At 42.2% G+C, this 22,653-nt stretch overlaps 1 protein-coding gene across 1 annotated transcript; it reads right to left on the minus strand.

The window, feature by feature from the left end:
• Positions 1-4,191: 4,191 nt before the first annotated feature.
• Positions 4,192-13,245, minus strand: LOC143809645 (uncharacterized). Its single transcript, XM_077292701.1, has 2 exons — positions 13,149-13,245; positions 4,192-4,844 (listed from the first exon to the last, which is right to left on the minus strand). The coding sequence occupies exons 1-2, from the start codon at positions 13,210-13,212 to the stop codon at positions 4,441-4,443; spliced, it is 468 nt and encodes a 155-aa protein (XP_077148816.1). The 5' UTR covers positions 13,213-13,245; the 3' UTR covers positions 4,192-4,440.
• Positions 13,246-22,653: the final 9,408 nt, after the last annotated feature.

Here is a 22,653-nt window from a genome sequence, read left to right on the forward strand (position 1 = left end):
GCCTACAACCTATAGTAACCACCGATCAACCAACCGCTGCACGATCAGCTCTATCCTCACCTACTGTATCCTCACCCATCCGTTGTAGATTGTGAGCCTTCGCGGGCAGGGTCCTCACTCCTCCTGTACCAGTTATGACTTGTATTGTTTAAGATTATTGTACTTGTTTTTATTATGTATACCCCTCCTCACTTGTAAAGCGCCATGGAATAAATGGCGCTATAACAATAAATAATAATAATAATAATAATAATAATCCTGGTATAATGGCCTCCCATCCTGGGTTCGTTCCAGTAATATATATATTCCCATCCCGGTGTAATTCCCTCCCATCCTGTGTCCTTCCAGTAATATAGATTCCCCATCCTGGTATAATTCCCTCCCATCCTGGGTCCCTTCCAGTAATATATACTGTATATCTCCATCCTGGTATAATGTCCCCCATCCTGGAATAATGCCCCCTATCCTGTCGATTATTGGCTGGTCTAATGTGTATAGGGTCATCAATGAGGTGGGGGATAAGGGCAGAGAATGTGAATTTGAAATGCCTGACCCTTTTGCATTCCTGGAGATAAGCTGATGCCAGAAGTGTCTGGTAGCTGCTTTCTCCACTCTCATATTTGAAAACACATGGATGTTCATGTTCATCTGCATTGGAGAGAGAGCTGATGGCAGAATTAGCCCTCGGTTATCAGATATCACATGAATTTGGGGCATCAAGTGTTTGTTTCATTTCCTGCAGTGCCACCATAAGAGGAAAAAATGCATTTTACAGTAACCATTCAAATCTATTCACCTGTGTAAAGTGGGAAACGACTGGTCCTCCAGAGTGGGTGCGGGTTACTGTCTTCATGTACTCTGGTCATGAAATGAAGATCTTGCAGTTTTCACACTGGGCCCTGGGGTTTTCTTTAGACTTCTTCTTTCTATCCTCTCAGGTAGAGCTTTCAGCAGACTCCATGTGATCAGAGGCAGGATTTCAATGACTGATAACTCCTCTATAGCCAGCTGATAACAAAGGATCCACCAATTACAATAGATGATGTCACTTGCGCCTGCTCCCCCTCTCTTTACAATAACCTTTTTGCAATCGATCATTAGATGCTCCAATACTAAAGATCTAACATAGTAACATAGTTAGCAAGACCGAAAAAAGACATTTGTCCATCCAGTTCAGCTTAGGTATATTCCGTCAGAATAAATCCCCAGATCTACGTCCTTCTAAAGAACCTAATAACTGTAAGATACAATATTGTTCTGCTCCAGGAAGACATCCAGGCCTCTCTTGAACCCCTCGGCTGAGTTCACTATCACCACCTCCTCAGGCAAGGAATTCCAGATTCTCACTGCCCTAACAGTAAAGAATCCTCTTCTATGTTGGTGGAAAAACCTTCTCTCTTACAGACGCAGAGAATGCCTCCTTGTGACCATCACCTTCCTTGGCATAAACAGATCCTCGGAGAGACATTTGTATTGTCCCCTTATATACTTATACATGGTTATTAGATCGCCCCTCAGTCGTCTTTTTTGTAGACTAAATAATCCTAATTTTGCTAATCTCTCTGGGTATTGTAGTTCCCCCGTCCCATTTATTAATTTTGCTGCCCTCCTTTGTACTTGCTCTAGTTCCATTATATCCTTCTGAGCACCGGTGCCCAAAACTGTACACAGTACTCCATGTGCGGTCTAACCAGGGATTTGTACAGAGGCAGTATAATGCTCTCATCATGTGTATCCAGACCTCTATTAAAGCACCCCATGATCCCGGTTGCCTTGGCAGCCGCTGCCTGGCACTGGCTGCTCCAGATCTGATCTGAGTCAGTCTATTGCTGTTAATGTACATGTGCATTTTTTGAAAAAACAGTAAGTCAGAGTCTAAAATCACCTCAGTGGCAGGTATGATAATGAAAAGATTTCTCATTATATTTTTTTAATACACATTATGATATTGAGAAAAATGCAATTATAAATATATATTTAAACAATAGTTCATTTTCACATGATCCTTTCCCTTAAAAGACAACAAAAACACATTGATAAAGGAAAATTCAATAAGGGTGGCAAAGGAAAGAAAACTGTGATAACACTTAGCAAGCTACACAATTTTTGGCCCATTGCAAAGTATTAGAGGATTTCCATCCAAACCGTAAAAATAATATTTATTAGTAAATCAGAATTTAGCAAAGTTTTATAACTGCGTTTATTCTATTCTGTATTTGATTTATTTTCTAAAATTATATGACCCATTTAACTTTTCCCTCTGTTTTCCACCCATTACACTGTATAACAACAAAATTGTAGGCTTTTTATTTTATCGGGGCCAAACATTTATATCGAGACATGGTTGTCCACATAGTAGCCAACCCCTTTAAGTCATGCAAAATTGAAAGCGGGTATCTTTGTTGGTCCACAGATTAGGGAGCTTTACTAGGACATTTAAAGTTCGATGACATACTTCAGTCTGTTGAGAAGGCACCAATGAATCGTTTTAACCCCTTCACCACATTGAGATATGCCATTTTTGCGATTCTGTTTTTTCCTCCCCTTATTCCCCGAGCCAAAACTTTTTTATTTTCTGTAAATATGGCCATATGCGGGCCTGTTTATTGCAGGACGAGTTGTACTTTTGAATGGCATCATTTATTTTACCATATTGTGTACTTGGAAAACGGGAAAAAAATTCCAAGTGCAGTGAAATTGCAAAAAAAAGAGCAATTCCACAATTGTTTTATTTTTTTTATTTACCATGTTCACTAAATGCTAAAACTGACCTGGCAATATGATTCCCCAGGTAAGGTTTTTTGGGATCTGGGGCTTGGTGAGGGCATATTGTTTGCGCCTTGAGCTGATGTTTTTATTGATACTACTTTGGGGTAGATATGATATTTTGATCGCCTGTTATTGCATTTTGTTGCAATGTTGCAGCAGCCCAAAAAAATAATTCTGGCATTTCAATGTTTTTTCTTGTTACACCGTTTACGGATTGGATTAATTTACTTTATATTTTGATAGATCGGGCGTTTCTGAACACTGCGATACTAAATATGTGTATTTTATTAATTTCTTTTAATTGTTTTATTTTTAATGGGGCAAAAGGGGGGTGATTTGATCTTGGTTTTTTTTGCTTTTTTTTTTTTTACATTTTACTGTAGTCTCTGTAGGAGACTTGAAGCTGTGATCATCCGATCGCCTGTGCTACACATAGTGGTGCTGATACACTGCTATGTGTATCAGAAATCACGATTTCATATGAATGCCGGCCACAAGCAGACCCCCGGCTGTCATTGCAACCCATTGGTAGCCTGCGATCACGTGACAGGGCACCGATGGGTGGGACTTGTTACACATTTCCAGCCCGCACATGTTAAATGCCGCTATCAGTGATTGACAGCTGCATTTAACTAGTTAACAGCAGTGGGTGGATCTTGGATCCACCCACGGCTGTTAGAGGCACATGACAGCTAAATAGATCCACTGTCTTGTAAGAGGAAAGATACATACTCAGTGTCGGAGCCTGCATCAAAGGCAGGGACACGACCTTGGATGTACCTATATGTCCAACGTCGTGAAGGGGTTAAGAGTGTTTGTTCAGGATTTTTGGGAAACAAGCGTGTCCAATTCCAAAGAACTGTTGGATGAGATGCTCATGACTACCACAAACTTGGGTTACACATGTCTCTGAAGAATCACTTTCTCCATTCCGACTCCGACTTCTTCCCAGAAAACGTCACAGCCATCAGTGATGAACACAGTGAGTGATTCCATGAGGATATTGCAGCCATGGAGAAGACGTATGAAGGGAAATGGAGCCCAATAATATTAGGAGACTACTGCTGGACAATCAAGAGAGACGCTCCAGAGCTACACTACAGACGGCAGGCCAAGAGATAGCACCCAATTTGAAATTGCAATAAATGTAGTTACGGTATTTAGTTATTTATTATGTACTGTCTAATGATAGTTTTTAATAGAAAATCCCAATAAATGTGTGGAAACTTTTTGCAAATTTCAGCTTACAACCATGAATTGTGTATTTCATTCATTTCATTGCCTCACGTCTCCTATTTTAAAAACTAGAGCTAATTATTTATTGATATGGTAATATTCTGTTTCCTTATGGTCATAGAAATAAAAGCAACCTCATTTGAATGCATTTACAAAGAATTCAAGAAAATGTATTTATCAGTATTTATCACACCCTTATTCTGGTTGAATATAGTAGAAAAAAAGATTAAAAAAATTAGAATTAGTATATTTTTGCTCTGGAGCTCTAATGTCCCATAGAGTCTTTATTGCATCTTGATTCTTGATGGTAGATTCATGACATAGATAGTAGACAGAATTTTATCCCAGGTTATTTGCTAGAATGATGCACACATTGTGATCTTATACCTGTTGTATGAGCCAGTACGCAGCATCATTCATATTATGTAGAAGTTGTTAATTCTTCTTTTCATGGTCTATGCCAGAACTGTGGTCTTCATTGCGGTCAAATGGTTCAAATCCAGAACCTAATCCAAGGTCTTCATTTTGACCCTCAGTAAATGGTGGTCCCATGCCAGAACCCTGGTCTTGGTCATGACCAGTAAATATTAGTCCCATGCCAGAACCCTGGTCTTTTTCATTATCGGGTTCCATACCTGAGCCTAAGGTGGGATCTTGACCTTTTGATTCTGGATCAGATTCTAAAACTTTGTGCTGATCAATCAGTTCTTCATAGATTTCATTTGATGCAGAAGTCATGCTTTGATCTTGTTGAAGTGAAGAATTGATTTCTGTGGGTAGGTTTTGGCTATTTTCATGAAAATCAGTGATGTTTGTGTCATTGTTGGTGTTTCCATTATCTATAAAAAATAATAGGTCATATCATTAAGCAATTTACCTTTCAGTGTTATGCAGGTGTAGCAGCGGTGGGGGCTGATGGATTGCTCCCTGATACTCCAAGGGTTAAATGCGTTTGATGTTCATGTATATGATAAAGGGATGATACCCATTGGGGCTGCCGTTAGCGGAGGTAGCGTTAACTGTAGTGGCCTGCCCAGTTTGGGAGGGGGGAACTGAGAATTGGTAGCAGGTCCAGGAAGTGAGAGAGTGAATCAGTGCATGGACAGCAGTGAATGAAGTAGCAGGCCTGAGAAAAGAGGCTGTTAGGGACAGCATGGGCCTAATACTCAGGGCAGAGGATTGCCGAAAATACCCTTCCTTGTTCCGTCTAAATGGCCTGGGGCAACCTCAAGTTGGATGTCGAGCGCTTGGGGCACCCTCAACCTGTGAAGCTACAGGGAAAGATGGACTCAGACTACAAGGGGCAGAAGGTGTTGCAATCCGAGTATACTGCTAGTGGTGGAGAAGACTCCCTACGGCTAGGAAATCAAGTGATAGGGACATTCTACTGATACAACTTCAGCCCTAGTTCTCGGTATCTGGTACCTATGGGAAAGAGGACAACCCGTTGGGCCTTATCCTCTACATCTGCCTGTAAATACTGCTATTCACCAAGTAAACGATTGGTTGGTTTTATTACCCTCGTGTCTCCTGGATTATTTGTTGAGATATGCAGTGTTTGGAATAAAATATAACTTTTAATGATAAACTCTAAAACAAATACACAAAAACAAAAGTGCAATGTGCAAGGAGAAACAATTCCAATTGTGTGGCATAACCATAGATATGTAGTAGTCTATTCAGTGGTAAGACTCCAGGAGGCCTTTAGTCTACCCAGTAACTACGTAAATGAATACTCCTGACACCTGGTATACTCCCCACATGATACCTCTATTACAGGAATATATAAACAACCACTACGGTATATAAATCAGAGGCGGGTCGGAGATTCTCAGGGAGTGTCTTGTATTTTTTACCACATTGTGAGCAAGACTAACTATACATTTTATAAAGTATCAAATCGGACTAGATTGACAAAAAGGAAAAAGGCTCAATCTCTGTCCGACATGTAAAGACAGATACATTTGCACACTAGGTAGTATGTAATAATAACCAAGATTCTTCTTATCAATGCAGTTAGACATCCATACCGCTAGTATAGCCTATAGTGAGTGGTATGGAAAGGTCTCACCCAAACCAGAAGGTGATATACATCATTCTAAAGATTCGTCCTTCCTAAAGGAATGGTGGACACTCTCCCACGTGCTCCTGACGGGTTTCGTTAATACTCATCATCAGGGAAGTGTTGTGGGGCATATGCGACCATGTCGCCAGAGCAATTACTGTAGTATTATTTGCTGCCCTGGTTCCAGAACAGGGATTCCTGGGCTCAGAAGAAGAAGAGGTCTGCAGCCCTAAAGTAGGTGTGATGCCCCTCACACAAAGCAGCACACAAGATGTCTGTAGGATGCCAAAGTGAGTGGGAACAGAAGCTCGCCCACGACTGCCTCGCTTGGGCATCTTACACAGGATTTCTGTTGAGTCCTAATTTGTGAGATTTAAAGGGGTTGTATGCAATTAGAAAAGCAAGCTCCCATAAACTGCACTACTGTTATTATTCATGTGAACTGTAATACCAGATGCAGCCAGTTGTCAAGAGTGGTGCTGCACCAAACTTAATTGGATTTATAGTTATAGTTTTTCTTTCTAGGCTAGCTTTAGAAGTATGTTACCTTGTATATCTATGTTACATTTGAATATGGGCATTTGTTGCCCTGATATTTTATATTTATGAACCTCTTTAATTTGTAACATTTGCTAATTATTTACATCACAATTATTTCCCATCTTTTACATTTTTTCGCTGTTCTGATTTATTACTTAAATTAATTATACAATCTTCTGCTAAAAGTTTTCAGTCACACTGTGACTGCAGACTTTTGAATTCTTACAGTGTGTGCACCATACGCTGTCAGGATCCTTCGGCATTGCTGCCTAGGGAGAAGCCACATTCCAACCAGACGTGCTTAGTCTCGCTCAATTCATTTGTATTGAGTAAGGCAAACGTGTCTAGTTGGAATATTGTTGAAAATGTGTAAATCGCATGCTTGCGGTCACGAGATCACGCACTTTTGGCAACCATACAGTGCCTTGCGTATGCTGTAAGGACTGAGAAAAAGACCGGACAACCCTTTTAAATACTAGAACGCTGTCTCCTCAAGCCAGTAAGGAGCAGCTGTAACTATATACGGCGTATATAATGACACGAGTAATATCATAGTATCCTGTAAAACTCTTTCCCATTGGTAAACTGGGAGCATCATCAATAGTTAGTCAATTAGTTCTTATTTAATAACATTTTTTCATTTTGCAGTTATCAAGTTTAGATAAATGACATTTGTGTGATCATCATTTTACTAAACCCAGTATGTTATTGTCAGCAGCACCAGGGGTGTAACTACAATAGGTGCAGGGGTTACAATCGCACCTGGACACTGGATGGCGAGTACAATCCGTTTTTAACACCTAGCATCCGATTTACATCTGCATGCAGTGCGAAATCCGATTGCAATGTGATGTTAACATGAGCTTTTTCATAGAGCAATTCTCTACGTCATTTACACATCGTTTTCAAAGGAAATATTCTTCAAAACACAAACACACACACACACATATATACAGTGGGGCAAAAAAGTATTTAGTCAGTCAGCAATAGTGCAAGTTCCACCACTTAGAAAGATGAGAGGCGTCTGTAATTTACATCATAGGTAGACCTCAACTATGGGAGACAAACTGAGAAAAAAAAATCCAGAAAATCACATTGTCTGTTTTTTTAACATTTTATTTGCATATTATGGTGGAAAATAAGTATTTGGTCAGAAACAAAATTTCATCTCAATACTTTGTAATATATCCTTTGTTGGCAATGACAGAGGTCAAATGTTTTCTGTAAGTCTTCACAAGGTTGCCACACACTGTTGTTGGTATGTTGGCCCATTCCTCCATGCAGATCTCCTCTAGAGCAGTGATGTTTTTGGCTTTTCGCTTGGCAACACAGACTTTCAACTCCCTCCAAAGGTTTTCTATAGGGTTGAGATCTGGAGACTGGCTAGGCCACTCCAGGACCTTGAAATGCTTCTTACGAAGCCACTCCTTCGTTGCCCTGGCGGTGTGCTTTGGATCATTGTCATGTTGAAAGACCCAGCCACGTTTCATCTTCAATGCCCTTGCTGATGGAAGGAGGTTTGCACTCAAAATCTCACGATACATGGCCCCATTCATTCTTTCATGTACCCGGATCAGTCGTCCTGGCCCCTTTGCAGAGACACAGCCCCAAAGCATGATGTTTCCACCACCATGCTTTACAGTAGGTATGGTGTTTGATGGATGCAACTCAGTATTCTTTTTCCTCCAAACACGACAAGTTGTGTTTCTACCAAACAGTTCCAGTTTGGTTTCATCAGACCATAGGACATTCTCCCAAAACTCCTCTGGATCATCCAAATGCTCTCTAGCAAACTTCAGATGGGCCCGGACATGTACTGGCTTAAGCAGTGGGACACGTCTGGCACTGCAGGATCTGAGTCCATGGTGGCGTAGTGTGTTACTTATGGTAGGCCTTGTTACATTGGTCCCAGCTCTCTGCAGTTCATTCACTAGGTCCCACCGCGTGGTTCTGGGATTTTTGCTCACCGTTCTTGTGATCATTCTGACCCCACGGGGTGGGATTTTGCATGGAGCCCCTGATCGAGGGAGATTATCAGTGGTCTTGAATGTCTTCCATTTTCTAATTATTGCTCCCACTGTTGATTTCTTCACTCCAAGCTGGTTGGCTATTGCAGATTCAGTCTTCCCAGCCTGGTGCAGGGCTACAATTTTGTTTCTGGTGTCCTTTGACAGCTCTTTGGTCTTCACCATAGTGGAGTTTGGAGTCAGACTGTTTGAGGGTGTGCACAGGTGTCTTTTTATACTGATAACAAGTTTAAACAGGTGCCATTACTACAGGTAATGAGTGGAGGAAAGAGGAGACTCTTAAAGAAGAAGTTACAGGTCTGTGAGAGCCAGAAATCTTGATTGTTTGTTTCTGACCAAATACTTATTTTCCACCATAATATGCAAATAAAATGTTAAAAAAACAGACAATGTGATTTTCTGGATTTTTTTTCTCAGTTTGTCTCCCATAGTTGAGGTCTACCTATGATGTAAATTACAGACGCCTCTCATCTTTTTAAGTGGTGGAACTTGCACTATTGCTGACTGACTAAATACTTTTTTTTCCCCACTGTATATATATATATATATATATATATATATATATATATATATATACACAGTACAGACCAAAAGTTTGGACACACCTTCTCATTGAAAGATTTTTCTGTATTTTCATGACTATGAAAATTGTAAATTCACACTGAAGGCATCAAAACTATGAATTAAAACGTGGAATTATATACTTAACAAAAAAGTGTGAAACAACTGAAAATATGTCTTATATTCTAGGTTCTCCAAAGTAGCCACCTTTTGCTTTGATGACTGCTTTGCACACTCTTGGCATTCTCTTGATGAGCTTCAAGAGGTAGTCGACAGCTTGATCGACAGCTGCACTTTATACTGAGCAGTGTGAGATCGCAGCAGAAGGAGAGACACTGAAGAGCTGTCAACCAGGAAAGGTAGGAGGAGAATAAGTTGACATTTTATAAAGTGTTAGACTGCCTTTATGGCATGGATTTTTAAACTAAATAATTTGTTTAGGAATGTATGTTTGTATTGTGAAATCTGACAACAGATCTGGTTTGTTTCCCCTAAAAATGGTTTTAGACAGACAAGCAATGTGCAAGGAAACAAATGTAACTATTTTTCTTTTAAATGAATGAGACCTTACGAGCATTTATGCTCACATCTGCTATGGAGACTGGAGCATTTGTTGCAGATCGAGTAGACAAATTAGCACAGTAAAATGCCAGGCCCAAAGGTGAAAACCTTACAGACCCTTTGGATAATGCAGTCTGCCAGATGCTGCTGGTATCCAACATGGAAGGGGTCCGTCACCTCCCACAATTTAATGACCTGCTACATTTTTCCAATTTTGCCTCTTTGCATTTCTGCATCACATTTTTTTATATTTTTTTTTTCATTTTTTCATTGATGTGGCTGTCGTTGTTTTATGTGACAGAAATTGTATTATTCCAGTGCTGTTTACATGTTGACATTTTTTTTTAATGCTGTAGATATACATTCTTTGTTTAGATTTTATGCTAATGACATTTTACACTAAATACCTGTGAATTAAATTTTATGCTAATTTTGTGAATTATTTTTATGTTAACTTTGCTAATTATTTATTTTGACAAACCGCTATCTCGTCTGACCTCCCCATAATAATATTAATCTTTATTTTTATATAGCGCTAACATATTCCGCAGCTCTTTACAGCTTTGCACACATTATCATCACTGTCCCTGATGGGGCTCACAATCTAAATTCCCTATCAGTATGTCTTTGGAATGTGGGAGGAAACTGGAGAACCTGGAGGAAACCCACGCAAACACGGGGAGAACATACAAACTCCTTGCAGATGTTGTCCAAGGTGGGATTAGAACCCAGGACTCCAGCGCTGCAAGATTGCAGTGCTATCCACTGAGCCACCATGCTGCCCTGCTTATGAGGATTGGCCGTTCGTTAGTGCAATTTCAATGCGGAAGAATGAGAAAGCAGCTGCCAGACACCTGAAAGCAAAAGAATAGCGCATTGAAATTCTCGCTGCCTCATTCAGCTACATTTCCCACGGCGCCCTGCTTCTTCTCGGTGCTTCTGCTCTCTCCCATGTAGAGATTACATTAGTTATTCTTGTGTTTTGTGATCTGCTAGTGCCCATAGGAGCAATGCTGACAGGAGAAATGTTGCTGTGCATAGTTATAATGTTATATCAATACCTGTACTGCATGTCTCGGATTATAAGACGCTCTTTTTCCCCAAAAAATGTGGGAGGAAAATGGGGGTGTGTCTTATAATCCAAATTGTTGCTGTGGTGGAGCTTACTGGCTGCGGTGGAGTGGGGTCCCATGGCCGCTGCAGCCGGATATTTCTGGTTGCACCAGAGGCAGTAGTCAGGCGATGGATGCGGGCCCCAGGCTGGTACGACGAGTTGGTTGCTGACATTTTGTGAAAGCCCAGAGCCTCGCACTCTCCATACTCTTCTGTGCAGTGAACTCCAGGGAAAATGGCCGCCGGAGCAAATTGAAATCTTGGCACCGAGATCTTGTCTCCCGAGATCTCAATTGGGCATGTGCTACTTCCAGCGGCCATTTTCCCAGAGTCCACCGCATTAGAAAGTTTGGAAGCTGCAGGGCTCTGAGCTTTCACAAAATGTCGGCAGAGCACTCGCACCACTGAACACCAGTCTGGGGCCCGTAGTGATGGCCCAACTCCTGCCGCCGGCGAATACCCTGCCCTACCAGTCTGGAACCTGCAGCATCTACTGGCTCCGCCAGCTGCGACCCAGCCCTGCCACCTGGGAACCCCGCACCACCACTCCTGCCCCACAGGTAAGCTGCCACAAAGGCGGATTATAATATCCACCATTTTATTTAAAAAAATAGCATTTTTTGTCTATTTTCCTTCCCCAGATTTGTGGTGCTTTTTATAAACTGTTGCATCTCATAATCCGCAAAATACGGTAATTCTTGTATGTCCCTACCGCGCTGTGTAAAGACTTTTAATTCTCCATCCTTCAGTCCTGTATGTGTTAATGATTTATTCCCTCTATGTGTCCTCTCCCGACTTCAAAAACTATCTCTTCTTCCCATAGCAACCATTCACTGTGCAGCTTTTATTTTACCAGAGCTTTTAAATAAATGAAAGCTGAGCTCTGATTGGTTGCTGCTTCTCTTTAAGACAAGAAAGATAAAGGCCCTGTATATATTGTATATATAGGTAAGAGGGGTTTAATTGTAACATATATGGACAAAAATATTCATTCTTTTAATGTTGGTTTAGTGGCTGGTACCTCTGATCTTATAAGAGAATGTACAATAGAAGATCAGATTCCCCAGCAGTGTGTACCATTTGTGATTGGAGACTGCCATCTACTCTAACTGAACCATGCGGAACCAGAAGAAAGCAGAAGTGTTGAAGGGAGGACTGGTCCAAAGAGAGCACCGGGTCTGGTACTTCTGTGAGGCAGTTCTCCAATATAAAAGATCATAGTGAGAATCAGTTTTGCGCCAATTGAGACTAGCAGGACATGTGCCGAGTGAGTCGCCACGGCCGAGTTATCAGTATGGCCCTGGGGGAAATGCACACGCCAGTGAGTGGGACCCAGATGACAGTCGAGACTGGCGACCCAGACTAGTCCTGTCCATTGATAAATAAATTATAGGCTCATGATCTGATTCAGTAAACTTAAGGTAAATAAATTATACACACATATGTTTATGTGCACTCATGCAGTCCCACATGAGTACACTGCCACCACCACGTTTTACAGTAGACACATGCATTTAGAAAAATGCATAGTGCCTACAGTAAGACATGGTGGTGGCAGTGTCCTTATGTGGGGCTGCATGAGCTGCTGGTGTCGGGGAGATACATTTCAGTGATAGCATCATGAATTCACAGATGTACAGCTCTATATTGAAAGAGAAGATGCTGATATCGCTCCATGCTCTAGGAAGATGTGCATTTTTTTCAACATGATCATGAACCAAAACGCACATCTGTTGCATTTCTGAAGGCGAACAGGGTGAAAGTGATTCAGTGGCCAAGCGTCTTCTGATCTGAACCCAACCGAACACCTATGGGGAATTGTGAAGAGACAAGTAGTCATCACTCTTCATCCAGTGCCTAGCCTCTAAAAGAGGTCGTTATTGAAGAATGAAAAAATATACATGCAGCAATATGTCGCCAACTTGTTCATTCCATGTCCAGAAGACTTGGTGCTGTCCTTAAAACTCATGGGGGTCATTCAAAATCCTAAAAGTAATTTTGGTTTAGGGTGTACTCATTTTGTTCCAACTAATTTAAGTAAAACTGAAGATTTTGTAATGAAAATTATATTATTCATCTAACTTTCATGTTGTGGGTAAAAAAAATGTTCTATGAAACTCAGTCAAAATTTTAGGAATTGTTCTTATGTTCAGTGAGATATTAATTTATTAATTAAAACCTTACTTTTCAAAAGAGATGTACTCATTTATGCTGTAAAAATATAATTGAAAGAACAGAATATATGTAATAATAGGAATAGTATTAGTTATATTTACCTGGTACAGAGAAGATCTGTTTGAAGCAGCAGCAGATGAGTATGAAGGATAAGTACATTGTCATTCTTCAGTCAGTGGATTACAGGTACCAGGTGACAATCACAGGTGAGCTGCCTTTTCATATATGAGGACAGTGCTGCGTTTATGTAGGGGAGGAGTGGTGGAGAGTGCAGGTGGAGTCACATTAGCACAAGACGCTATATGGACAAAAATATTCATTCTTTTAATGTTGGTTTAGTGGCTGGTACCTCTGATCTTATAAGAGAATGTACAATAGAAGATCAGATTCCCCAGCAGTGTGTCTCCCCTTTTCCTCATAGTTTGTAAGCTTGCGAGCAGGGCCCTCATTCCTCCTGGTATCTATTTTGAACTGTGATTTCTGTTATGCTGTAATGCCTATTGTCTGTACAAGTCCCCTCTATAAGTTGTAAAGCGCTGCGGAATATGTTGGTGCTATATAAATAAAAATTATTATTATATTATTATAAGACGCTAATTATGTTATCACATTGCAGGTTAATTTTTAGATTTTGCATTATTGGATTTCATGTGAATCATCAAATTGTCACACAAAACCCAATATTTCTACCACTACCTTGATGGAGTTGCCTGGTTTAGGAATCAATTTTCAAATACCTTATTAGGAAATTTGGAATACAGGTGAAGCACTAATTCAAGAAGAATGACAGTTGACTTCTGGGGCTTCCAGCACTCGGCGTTCAGTTTCTTATTGGGGGGAACATCTAATAAAAATGGACAATTGAATGGAAAAAACATCTCATGGAAATTCTAGTTGGGATCTGCAGGATTGATTTGGCTGTTGCTGATGCATGGACGTTGAGAGAAGGATAGCCACCTTGCAGATGTATAATATGTATGATGCTTTACAATAAATGACCATGCTGTAAAGTTTTCATGGCCACTTGTAAATCTGCACTTGTAATCCGTACACAAACATGAAGATCCACTTTTTACAGTATGTGTCAATGATAGCTACGGAGATACACCCAACCAGTTCTGCAGGTCCCACTTGCTACATCATTATATGACCTGTGACGTCCATGTCCCCTGCTATTTATTAGGTTACAATTTTTTTGTTCTAATATGTGTAATATAAGCTGTGTCTTTGGGATCTTGAAAAAGCTGTATTCATAAAGGGCCTTTTATATAGTGAGATGATCGCCCAAACAATCGTCCTGAGAAGGAACCTTCGTCCACCATTGGCACTAGGTCAAATTATGAATTATAAAACATTTGTTGTTAATCACATCTTTTATGCGATCATCAGAATTATCAATCGTCGACAGCACATCCCTTGTTTACACGAGAGGATGTGCTGACGAGAAACAACAAAAATATAGAAGGTTTAGTATGACACCTTCACGCAGCATGGAAATGTTATTAAATGACCTCTGATAGACTCTTGTTATTGGCTATCTGCTCTTGTTGTAGGGATTTTATCTAAACCTGTTAATGGAGTCCTGGAAGTGTATTCACACACTGGTTTCTGCATTGTGTTTCGCTGGACATTTGATGTCGCAACTAGGGTTGAGCGACTTTCATTTTTTTAAGATCGAGTTGGGTTTTGTGAAACCCGACTTTGTCCAGAGTCGAGTCGAGTGCAGTCGGCCGATTATCGCTAAAAGTCGGGGATCGACCGAAACACGAAACCCAATGCAAGTCAATGGGGAAGCATAGTCGGCAGTGAGTGGAGGCCAGGAAAACACCTACAGTGCCCATTTTAATGCCAAAAACATCCATTCTTGTTTCTGAAGCTTGTCAATCTTAATTAACTTTATAATAATAGTTGGGCATAGGAAATTGGGGGTCATTTGGCAAAAGTTGTGGGGGGAGTAGGGCTGGCTCAAGTTTTTCGTTGGCCCAGGAAATGCGGACTACGTCACGGCGGTGTTGCAGGGAGAGGTAAGTATTTCAACGTTGCAAGTGCTGTGATCCTGAGCAAGCAGGGGGGGGCCCACTCGTTCGCATTGGCACTGGCACAGGGCCCCTCAAAGTACGGCGGTGTGTTTGCATGGCGGGGGCGCCTCCCACCAGCAGCGACACTTTTGCGTACTCTGAGGGGCCCTGTGCCAGTGACGTCGCCAACGAGTATGCCCCCCCACCTGATGAAGGAACCTGCACTTTCATCTGCACCTTCCTCTTTGTCCCTGTGTAAGGTGGTATAACATGGGGGAAGGGGAACCTTACTTTCAGCAGGGTCAGATTCTGGCTGTGTAGAGTACAAGGGGAATGTAGTGGTCTAGGTCAATGTACCAGCAGACTCATCTAGCAGTGGCTGGGCAATGGGCAGGATGAGGAGGAAACAGATATAGGGCCAAAGAATAAAGTAGGCTAAATGCAGTTCAAAATTGGTAACAGGACTAAACAGGCGGCATTGCTTTGTTCAGTGGAGTAGCAAACCCAAGAGCAGCAGACACTGTTTCAAGGGCCTAACCACACTAGTAGGCCAAATGCAGTTTAATATCTGATAGTATAGGCCGAAAGCCAGAATGTGGAAGCTCAGCTTTGTTCAGTTGAGGACAACACCAGGGAGGGGCAGACACCGTTAGTAGGCCGGAACAGCCAATTTTTTAAAAAACAGCAGTTAATAAGAGCCAGAAGGTAGAAGCTCAGCTTTATTCAGTTGAGGACAACACCAGGCAGGGGCAGACACCTTTAGTAGGCCGGAACAGCCAATTTCATTTTTAAAAATTGTAATTTGGAACAGAAGGTTGAAGCACAGCTTTATTCAGTTGCAGCTTCTTGGCAATAATATAAAGAAGACGCGACAGGACAACACTCGGTGGATGCCATATCTGTGTTTTCAATGGAAAAAAACCTTTCAGTTAACTACTTGCAGGAGAAAGTTTTTGTAGCTGGTGGCCAATTTTTGTACTGTACCATTTTTTGGTTGTATGTTTGGAACAGAAGGTTGAAGCACAGCTTTATTCAGTTGAGGACAACACCAGGCAGGGGCAGACACCTTTAGTAGGCCGGAACAGCCAATTTCATTTTTAAAAATCGTAATTTGGAACAGAAGGTTGAAGCACAGCTTTATTCAGTTGAGGACAACACCAGGCAGGGGCAGACACCTTTAGTAGGCCGGAACAGCCAATTTTTTAAAAAAACAGCAGTCAATAAGAGGCAGAAGGTAGAAGCTCAGCTTTATTCAGTTGAGGACAACACCAGGCAGGGGCAGACACCTTTAGTAGGCCGGAACAGCCAATTTTTTTTAAAAAAAGCAGTTAATAAGAGGCAGAAGATAGAAGCTCAGCTTTATTCAGTTGCAGCTTCTTGGCAATAATATAAAGAAGACGCGACAGGACAACACTCGGTGGATGCCATATCTGTGTTTTCAATGGAAAAAAACCTTTCAGTTAACTACTTGCAGGAGAAAGTTTTTGTAGCTGGTGGCCAATTTTTGTACTGTACCATTTTTTGGTTGTATGTTTGGAACAGAAGGTTGAAGCACAGCTTTATTCAGTTGAGGACAACACCAGGCAGGGGCAGACACCTTTAGTAGGCCGGAACAGCCAATTTCATTTTTAAAAATCGTAATTTGGAACAGAAGGTTGAAGCACAGCTTTATTCAGTTGAGGACAACACCAGGCAGGGGCAGACACCTTTAGTAGGCCGGAACAGCCAATTTTTTAAAAAAACAGCAGTCAATAAGAGGCAGAAGGTAGAAGCTCAGCTTTATTCAGTTGAGGACAACACCAGGCAGGGGCAGACACCTTTAGTAGGCCGGAACAGCCAATTTTTTTAAAAAAAAGCAGTTAATAAGAGGCAGAAGATAGAAGCTCAGCTTTATTCAGTTGCAGCTTCTTGGCAATAATATAAAGAAGACGCGACAGGACAACACTCGGTGGATGCCATATCTGTGTTTTCAATGGAAAAAAACCTTTCAGTTAACTACTTGCAGGAGAAAGTTTTTGTAGCTGGTGGCCAATTTTTTTTAAAAAAAGCAGTTAATAAGAGGCAGAAGGTAGAAGCTCAGCTTTATTCAGTTGCAGCGTCTTGGCAATAATATAAAGAAGACGCGACAGGACAACACTCGGTGGATGCCATATCTGTGTTTTCAATGGAAAAAAAACTTTCAGTTAACTACTTGCAGGAGAAAGTTTTTGTAGCTGGTGGCCAATTTTTTTTAAAAAAAAGCAGTTAATAAGAGGCAGAAGGTAGAAGCTCAGCTTTATTCAGTTGAGGACAACACCAGGCAGGGGCAGACACCTTTAGTAGGCCGGAACAGCCAATTTGTTTTTAAAAAAGCAGTTAATAAGAGGCAGAAGGTAGAAGCTCAGCTTTATTTAGTTGAGGACAACACCAGGCAGGGGCAGACACCTTTAGTAGGCCGGAACAGCCAATTTTTTTTAAAAAAAGCAGTTAATAAGAGGCAGAAGGTAGAAGCTCAGCTTTATTCAGTTGCAGCTTCTTGGCAATAATATAAAGAAGACGCGACAGGACAACACTCGGTGGATGCCATATCTGTGTTTTCAATGGAAAAAAACCTTTCAGTTAACTACTTGCAGGAGAAAGTTTTTGTAGCTGGTGGCCAATTTTTTTTTTTTTTAAAAAGCAGTTAATAAGAGGCAGAAGGTAGAAGCTCAGCTTTATTCAGTTGCAGCTTCTTGGCAATAATATAAAGAAGACGCGACAGGACAACACTCGGTGGATGCCATATCTGTGTTTTCAATGGAAAAAAACCTTTCAGTTAACTACTTGCAGGAGAAAGTTTTTGTAGCTGGTGGCCAATTTTTTTTAAAAAAAGCAGTAAATAAGAGGCAGAAGGTAGAAGCTCAGCTTTATTCAGTTGAGGACAACACCAGGCAGGAACAGACACCTTTAGTAGGCCGGAACAGCCAATTTCATTTTTAAAAATTGTAATTTGGAACAGAAGGTTGAAGCACAGCTTTATTCAGTTGCAGCTTCTTGGCAATAATATAAAGAAGACGCGACAGGACAACACTCGGTGGATGCCATATCTGTGTTTTCAATGGAAAAAAACCTTTCAGTTAACTACTTGCAGGAGAAAGTTTTTGTAGCTGGTGGCCAATTTTTGTACTGTACCATTTTTTGGTTGTATGTTTGGAACAGAAGGTTGAAGCACAGCTTTATTCAGTTGAGGACAACACCAGGCAGGGGCAGACACCTTTAGTAGGCCGGAACAGCCAATTTCATTTTTAAAAATCGTTATTTGGAACAGAAGGTTGAAGCACAGCTTTATTCAGTTGAGGACAACACCAGGCAGGGGCAGACACTTAGTAGGCCGGAACAGCCAATTTTTAAAAAAAACAGCAGTCAATAAGAGGCAGAAGGTAGAAGCTCAGCTTTATTCAGTTGAGGACAACACCAGGCAGGGGCAGACACCTTTAGTAGGCCGGAACAGCCAATTTTTTTTAAAAAAAGCAGTTAATAAGAGGCAGAAGGTAGAAGCTCAGGTTTATTCAGTTGCAGCTTCTTGGCAATAATATAAAGAAGACGCGACAGGACAACACTCGGTGAATGCCATATCTGTGTTTTCAATGGAAAAAAACCTTTCAGTTAACTACTTGCAGGAGAAAGTTTTTGTAGCTGGTGGCCAATTTTTTTTAAAAAAGCAGTTAATAAGAGGCAGAAGGTAGAAGCTCAGCTTTATTCAGTTGCAGCTTCTTGGCAATAATATAAAGAAGACGCGACAGGAAAACACTCGGTGGATGCCATATCTGTGTTTTCAATGGAAAAAAACCTTTCAGTTAACTACTTGCAGGAGAAAGTTTTTGTAGCTGGTGGCCAATTTTTTTTTAAAAAAGCAGTTAATAAGAGGCAGAAGATAGAAGCTCAGCTTTATTCAGTTGCAGCTTCTTGGCAATAATATAAAGAAGATGCGACAGGACAACACTCGGTGGATGCCATATCTGTGTTTTCAATGGAAAAAAACCTTTCAGTTAACTACTTGCAGGAGAAAGTTTTTGTAGCTGGTGGCCAATTTTTGTACTGTACCATTTTTTGGTTGTATGTTTGGAACAGAAGGTTGAAGCACAGCTTTATTCAGTTGAGGACAACACCAGGCAGGGGCAGACACCTTTAGTAGGCCGGAACAGCCAATTTCATTTTTAAAAATCGTAATTTGGAACAGAAGGTAGAAGCTCAGCTTTATTCAGTTGAGGACAACACCAGGCAGGGGCAGACACCTTTAGTAGGCCGGAACAGCCAATTTTTTTTTTAAAAAGCAGTTAATAAGAGGCAGAAGGTAGAAGCTCAGCTTTATTCAGTTGCAGCTTCTTGGCAATAATATAAAGAAGACGCGACAGGACAACACTCGGTGAATGCCATATCTGTGTTTTCAATGGAAAAAAACCTTTCAGTTAACTACTTGCAGGAGAAAGTTTTTGTAGCTGGTGGCCAATTTTTTTAAAAAAAAGCAGTTAATAAGAGGCAGAAGGTAGAAGCTCAGCTTTATTTAGTTGAGGACAACACCAGGCAGGGCCAGACACCGTTAGTAGGCCGGAACCACCATTTTTTTTAAAAAACAGCAGTTAATCAGAACCAGAAGGTAGAAGCTCAGCTTTATTCAGTTGAGGACAACATGAATTAGGGACTGCAGACAGACTTAGCAGGCTGTCCCCTGTGTGGACCATGCATCCAATACATTAACCCATTGAGCCACAAAGTACACGTAACCTTCCGTGGCCATGCCTACAGGTCCATGTGTCTGTTGTCAGGTGTACCTTTGGACTCACAGATTGACAGAATGCAAGGACAATGCGGTCTTTAACATGCTGGTGGAGGGGTGGGATGGCTTTTCTCGCAAAAGAATTGTCAACTGGGTAGCTCATAGCGTGGTACATCGTAGTCCATCCTGGCTTCATTAATATTAAATAAAAAAAAAAAATAGGCTCTATGCACTGTAAAATAGCTTCCAGGGGTACACGGGCAGCAGTGGTCTGGTCAGTGGAGGCCTAGTGGAAGGAGGGACCGCAGACAGGCTTCGAAGGCCTAACATAATAAAATGGGCTGGCTGTAGGCACTTTATAATTGGTTTCAGGGGTACACGGGCAGCAGTGGTCTGGTCAGTGGAGGCCTAGTGGAAGGAGGGACCGCAGACAGGCTTCGAAGGCCTAACATAATAAAATGGGCTGGCTGTAGGCACTTTATAATTGGTTCCAGGGGTACACGGGCAGCAGTGGTCTGGTCAGTGGAGGCCTAGTGGAAGGAGGGACCGCAGACAGGCTTCGAAGGCCTAACATAATAAAATGGGCTGGCTGTAGGCACTTTATAATTGGTTCCAGGGGTACACGGGCAGCAGTGGTCTGGTCAGTGGAGGCCTAGTGGAAGGAGGGACCGCAGACAGGCTTCGAAGGCCTAACATAATAAAATGGGCTGGCTGTAGGCACTTTATAATAGCTTCCAGGGGTACACGGGCAGCAGTGGTCTGGTCAGTGGAGGCCTAGTGGAAGGAGGGACTGCAGACAGGCTTCGAAGGCCTAACATAATAAAATGGGCTGGCTGTAGGCACTTTATAATTGGTTCCAGGGGTACACGGGCAGCAGTGGTCTGGTCAGTGGAGGCCTAGTGGAAGGAGGGACCGCAGACAGGCTTCGAAGGCCTAACATAATAAAATGGGCTGGCTGTAGGCACTTTATAATTGGTTCCAGGGGTACACGGGCAGCAGTGGTCTGGTCAGTGGAGGCCTAGTGGAAGGAGGGACCGCAGACAGGCTTCGAAGGCCTAACATAATAAAATGGGCTGGCTGTAGGCACTTTATAATTGGTTCCAGGGGTACACGGGCAGCAGTGGTCTGGTCAGTGGAGGCCTAGTGGAAGGAGGGACCGCAGACAGGCTTCGAAGGCCTAACATAATAAAATGGGCTGGCTGTAGGCACTTTATAATTGGTTCCAGGGGTACACGGGCAGCAGTGGTCTGGTCAGTGGAGGCCTAGTGGAAGGAGGGACCGCAGACAGGCTTCGAAGGCCTAACATAATAAAATGGGCTGGCTGTAGGCACTTTATAATTGGTTCCAGGGGTACACGGGCAGCAGTGGTCTGGTCAGTGGAGGCCTAGTGGAAGGAGGGACCGCAGACAGGCTTCGAAGGCCTAACATAATAAAATGGGCTGGCTGTAGGCACTTTATAATTGGTTCCAGGGGTACACGGGCAGCAGTGGTCTGGTCAGTGGAGGCCTAGTGGAAGGAGGGACCGCAGACAGGCTTCGAAGGCCTAACATAATAAAATGGGCTGGCTGTAGGCACTTTATAATTGGTTCCAGGGGTACACGGGCAGCAGTGGTCTGGTCAGTGGAGGCCTAGTGGAAGGAGGGACCGCAGACAGGCTTCGAAGGCCTAACATAATAAAATGGGCTGGCTGTAGGCACTTTATAATTGGTTCCAGGGGTACACGGGCAGCAGTGGTCTGGTTAGTGGAGGCCTAGTGGAAGGAGGGACCGCAGACAGGCTTTGAAGGCCTAACATAATAAAATGGGCTGGCTGTAGGCACTTTATAATTGGTTCCAGGGGTACATGGGCAGCAGTGGTCTGGTCAGTGGAGGCCTAGTGGAAGGAGGGACCGCAGACAGGCTTCGAAGGCCTAACATAATAAAATGGGCTGGCTGTAGGCACTTTATAATTGGTTCCAGGGGTACACGGGCAGCAATGGTCTGGTTAGTGGAGGCCGATTGTAATGAGTGTCTGCCAGTTAGTAGTCCAAAACAACAAATAAATGTGAATGTCTCGCATTAAAACAAAACAAAAACACTAAAGGGTGCAATCATTAGGTTCAGGGGTGGGATCCTCTGCGTTGTTTCAGACCTAATAATTTAGCGCAAAGTATTTACTGTGGTAAATAGAGGACACTGCCCCTGACTATGTTAAGTACCATCATACATGTTAACACAATGGTATTGTCAGTGGCAGGTATGGAAGGATGTCAGCGCATAGACTAAACATTGGTGGAAGTGTGAGAGATAACTGTGGAAGTGGTAGAGCAATGTTTGACCTGGGGGTGGGTGAACTCTCTTGTGGCCGGCGGTACAGGCCCAGGGCCCCTCATGTTACAACAGTGTGTCTGACGTTGGGTGCGCACCACCACTACCAGAGACACTTTATTGTACTATGAGGGACCCAGTAGCAATGCCGTCGACCAAAAGCGAGCACACCCACCTCTTCAGACAAACAGCAGTCTCACGGGTGCTTGCGCCAAGTCGCGATACCAAGGCCCCGTGTGGGGAGTTTGGCCATTTAGTGAGGTGTAAACATGTCGTAGGCTGGACAATCAGCTGCAGAAAATTAGACATTAGAAAAGTAATTCACAGTAGTCCACAGGTAAGAGCTTTTCATAGGAAAGCTAGTTGTCGGCCGGGCAAGGTGGGGCAAAAGATTTTGAAATCCAGTTGTGGTTCATTTTAATGAATGTTAGATCGTCAACATTTTGGGTAGCCAGACGAGTCCTTTTTTCGGTTAATATTGAACCTGCAGCACTGAATACTCTTTCTGATAGGACACTTGCTGCCGGGCAAGCAAGCTCCTGCAATG

The sequence above is a fragment of the Ranitomeya variabilis genome, chromosome 2 (assembly GCF_051348905.1).
Source record: "Ranitomeya variabilis isolate aRanVar5 chromosome 2, aRanVar5.hap1, whole genome shotgun sequence".
NCBI classification, from domain to species: domain Eukaryota; kingdom Metazoa; phylum Chordata; class Amphibia; order Anura; family Dendrobatidae; genus Ranitomeya; species Ranitomeya variabilis.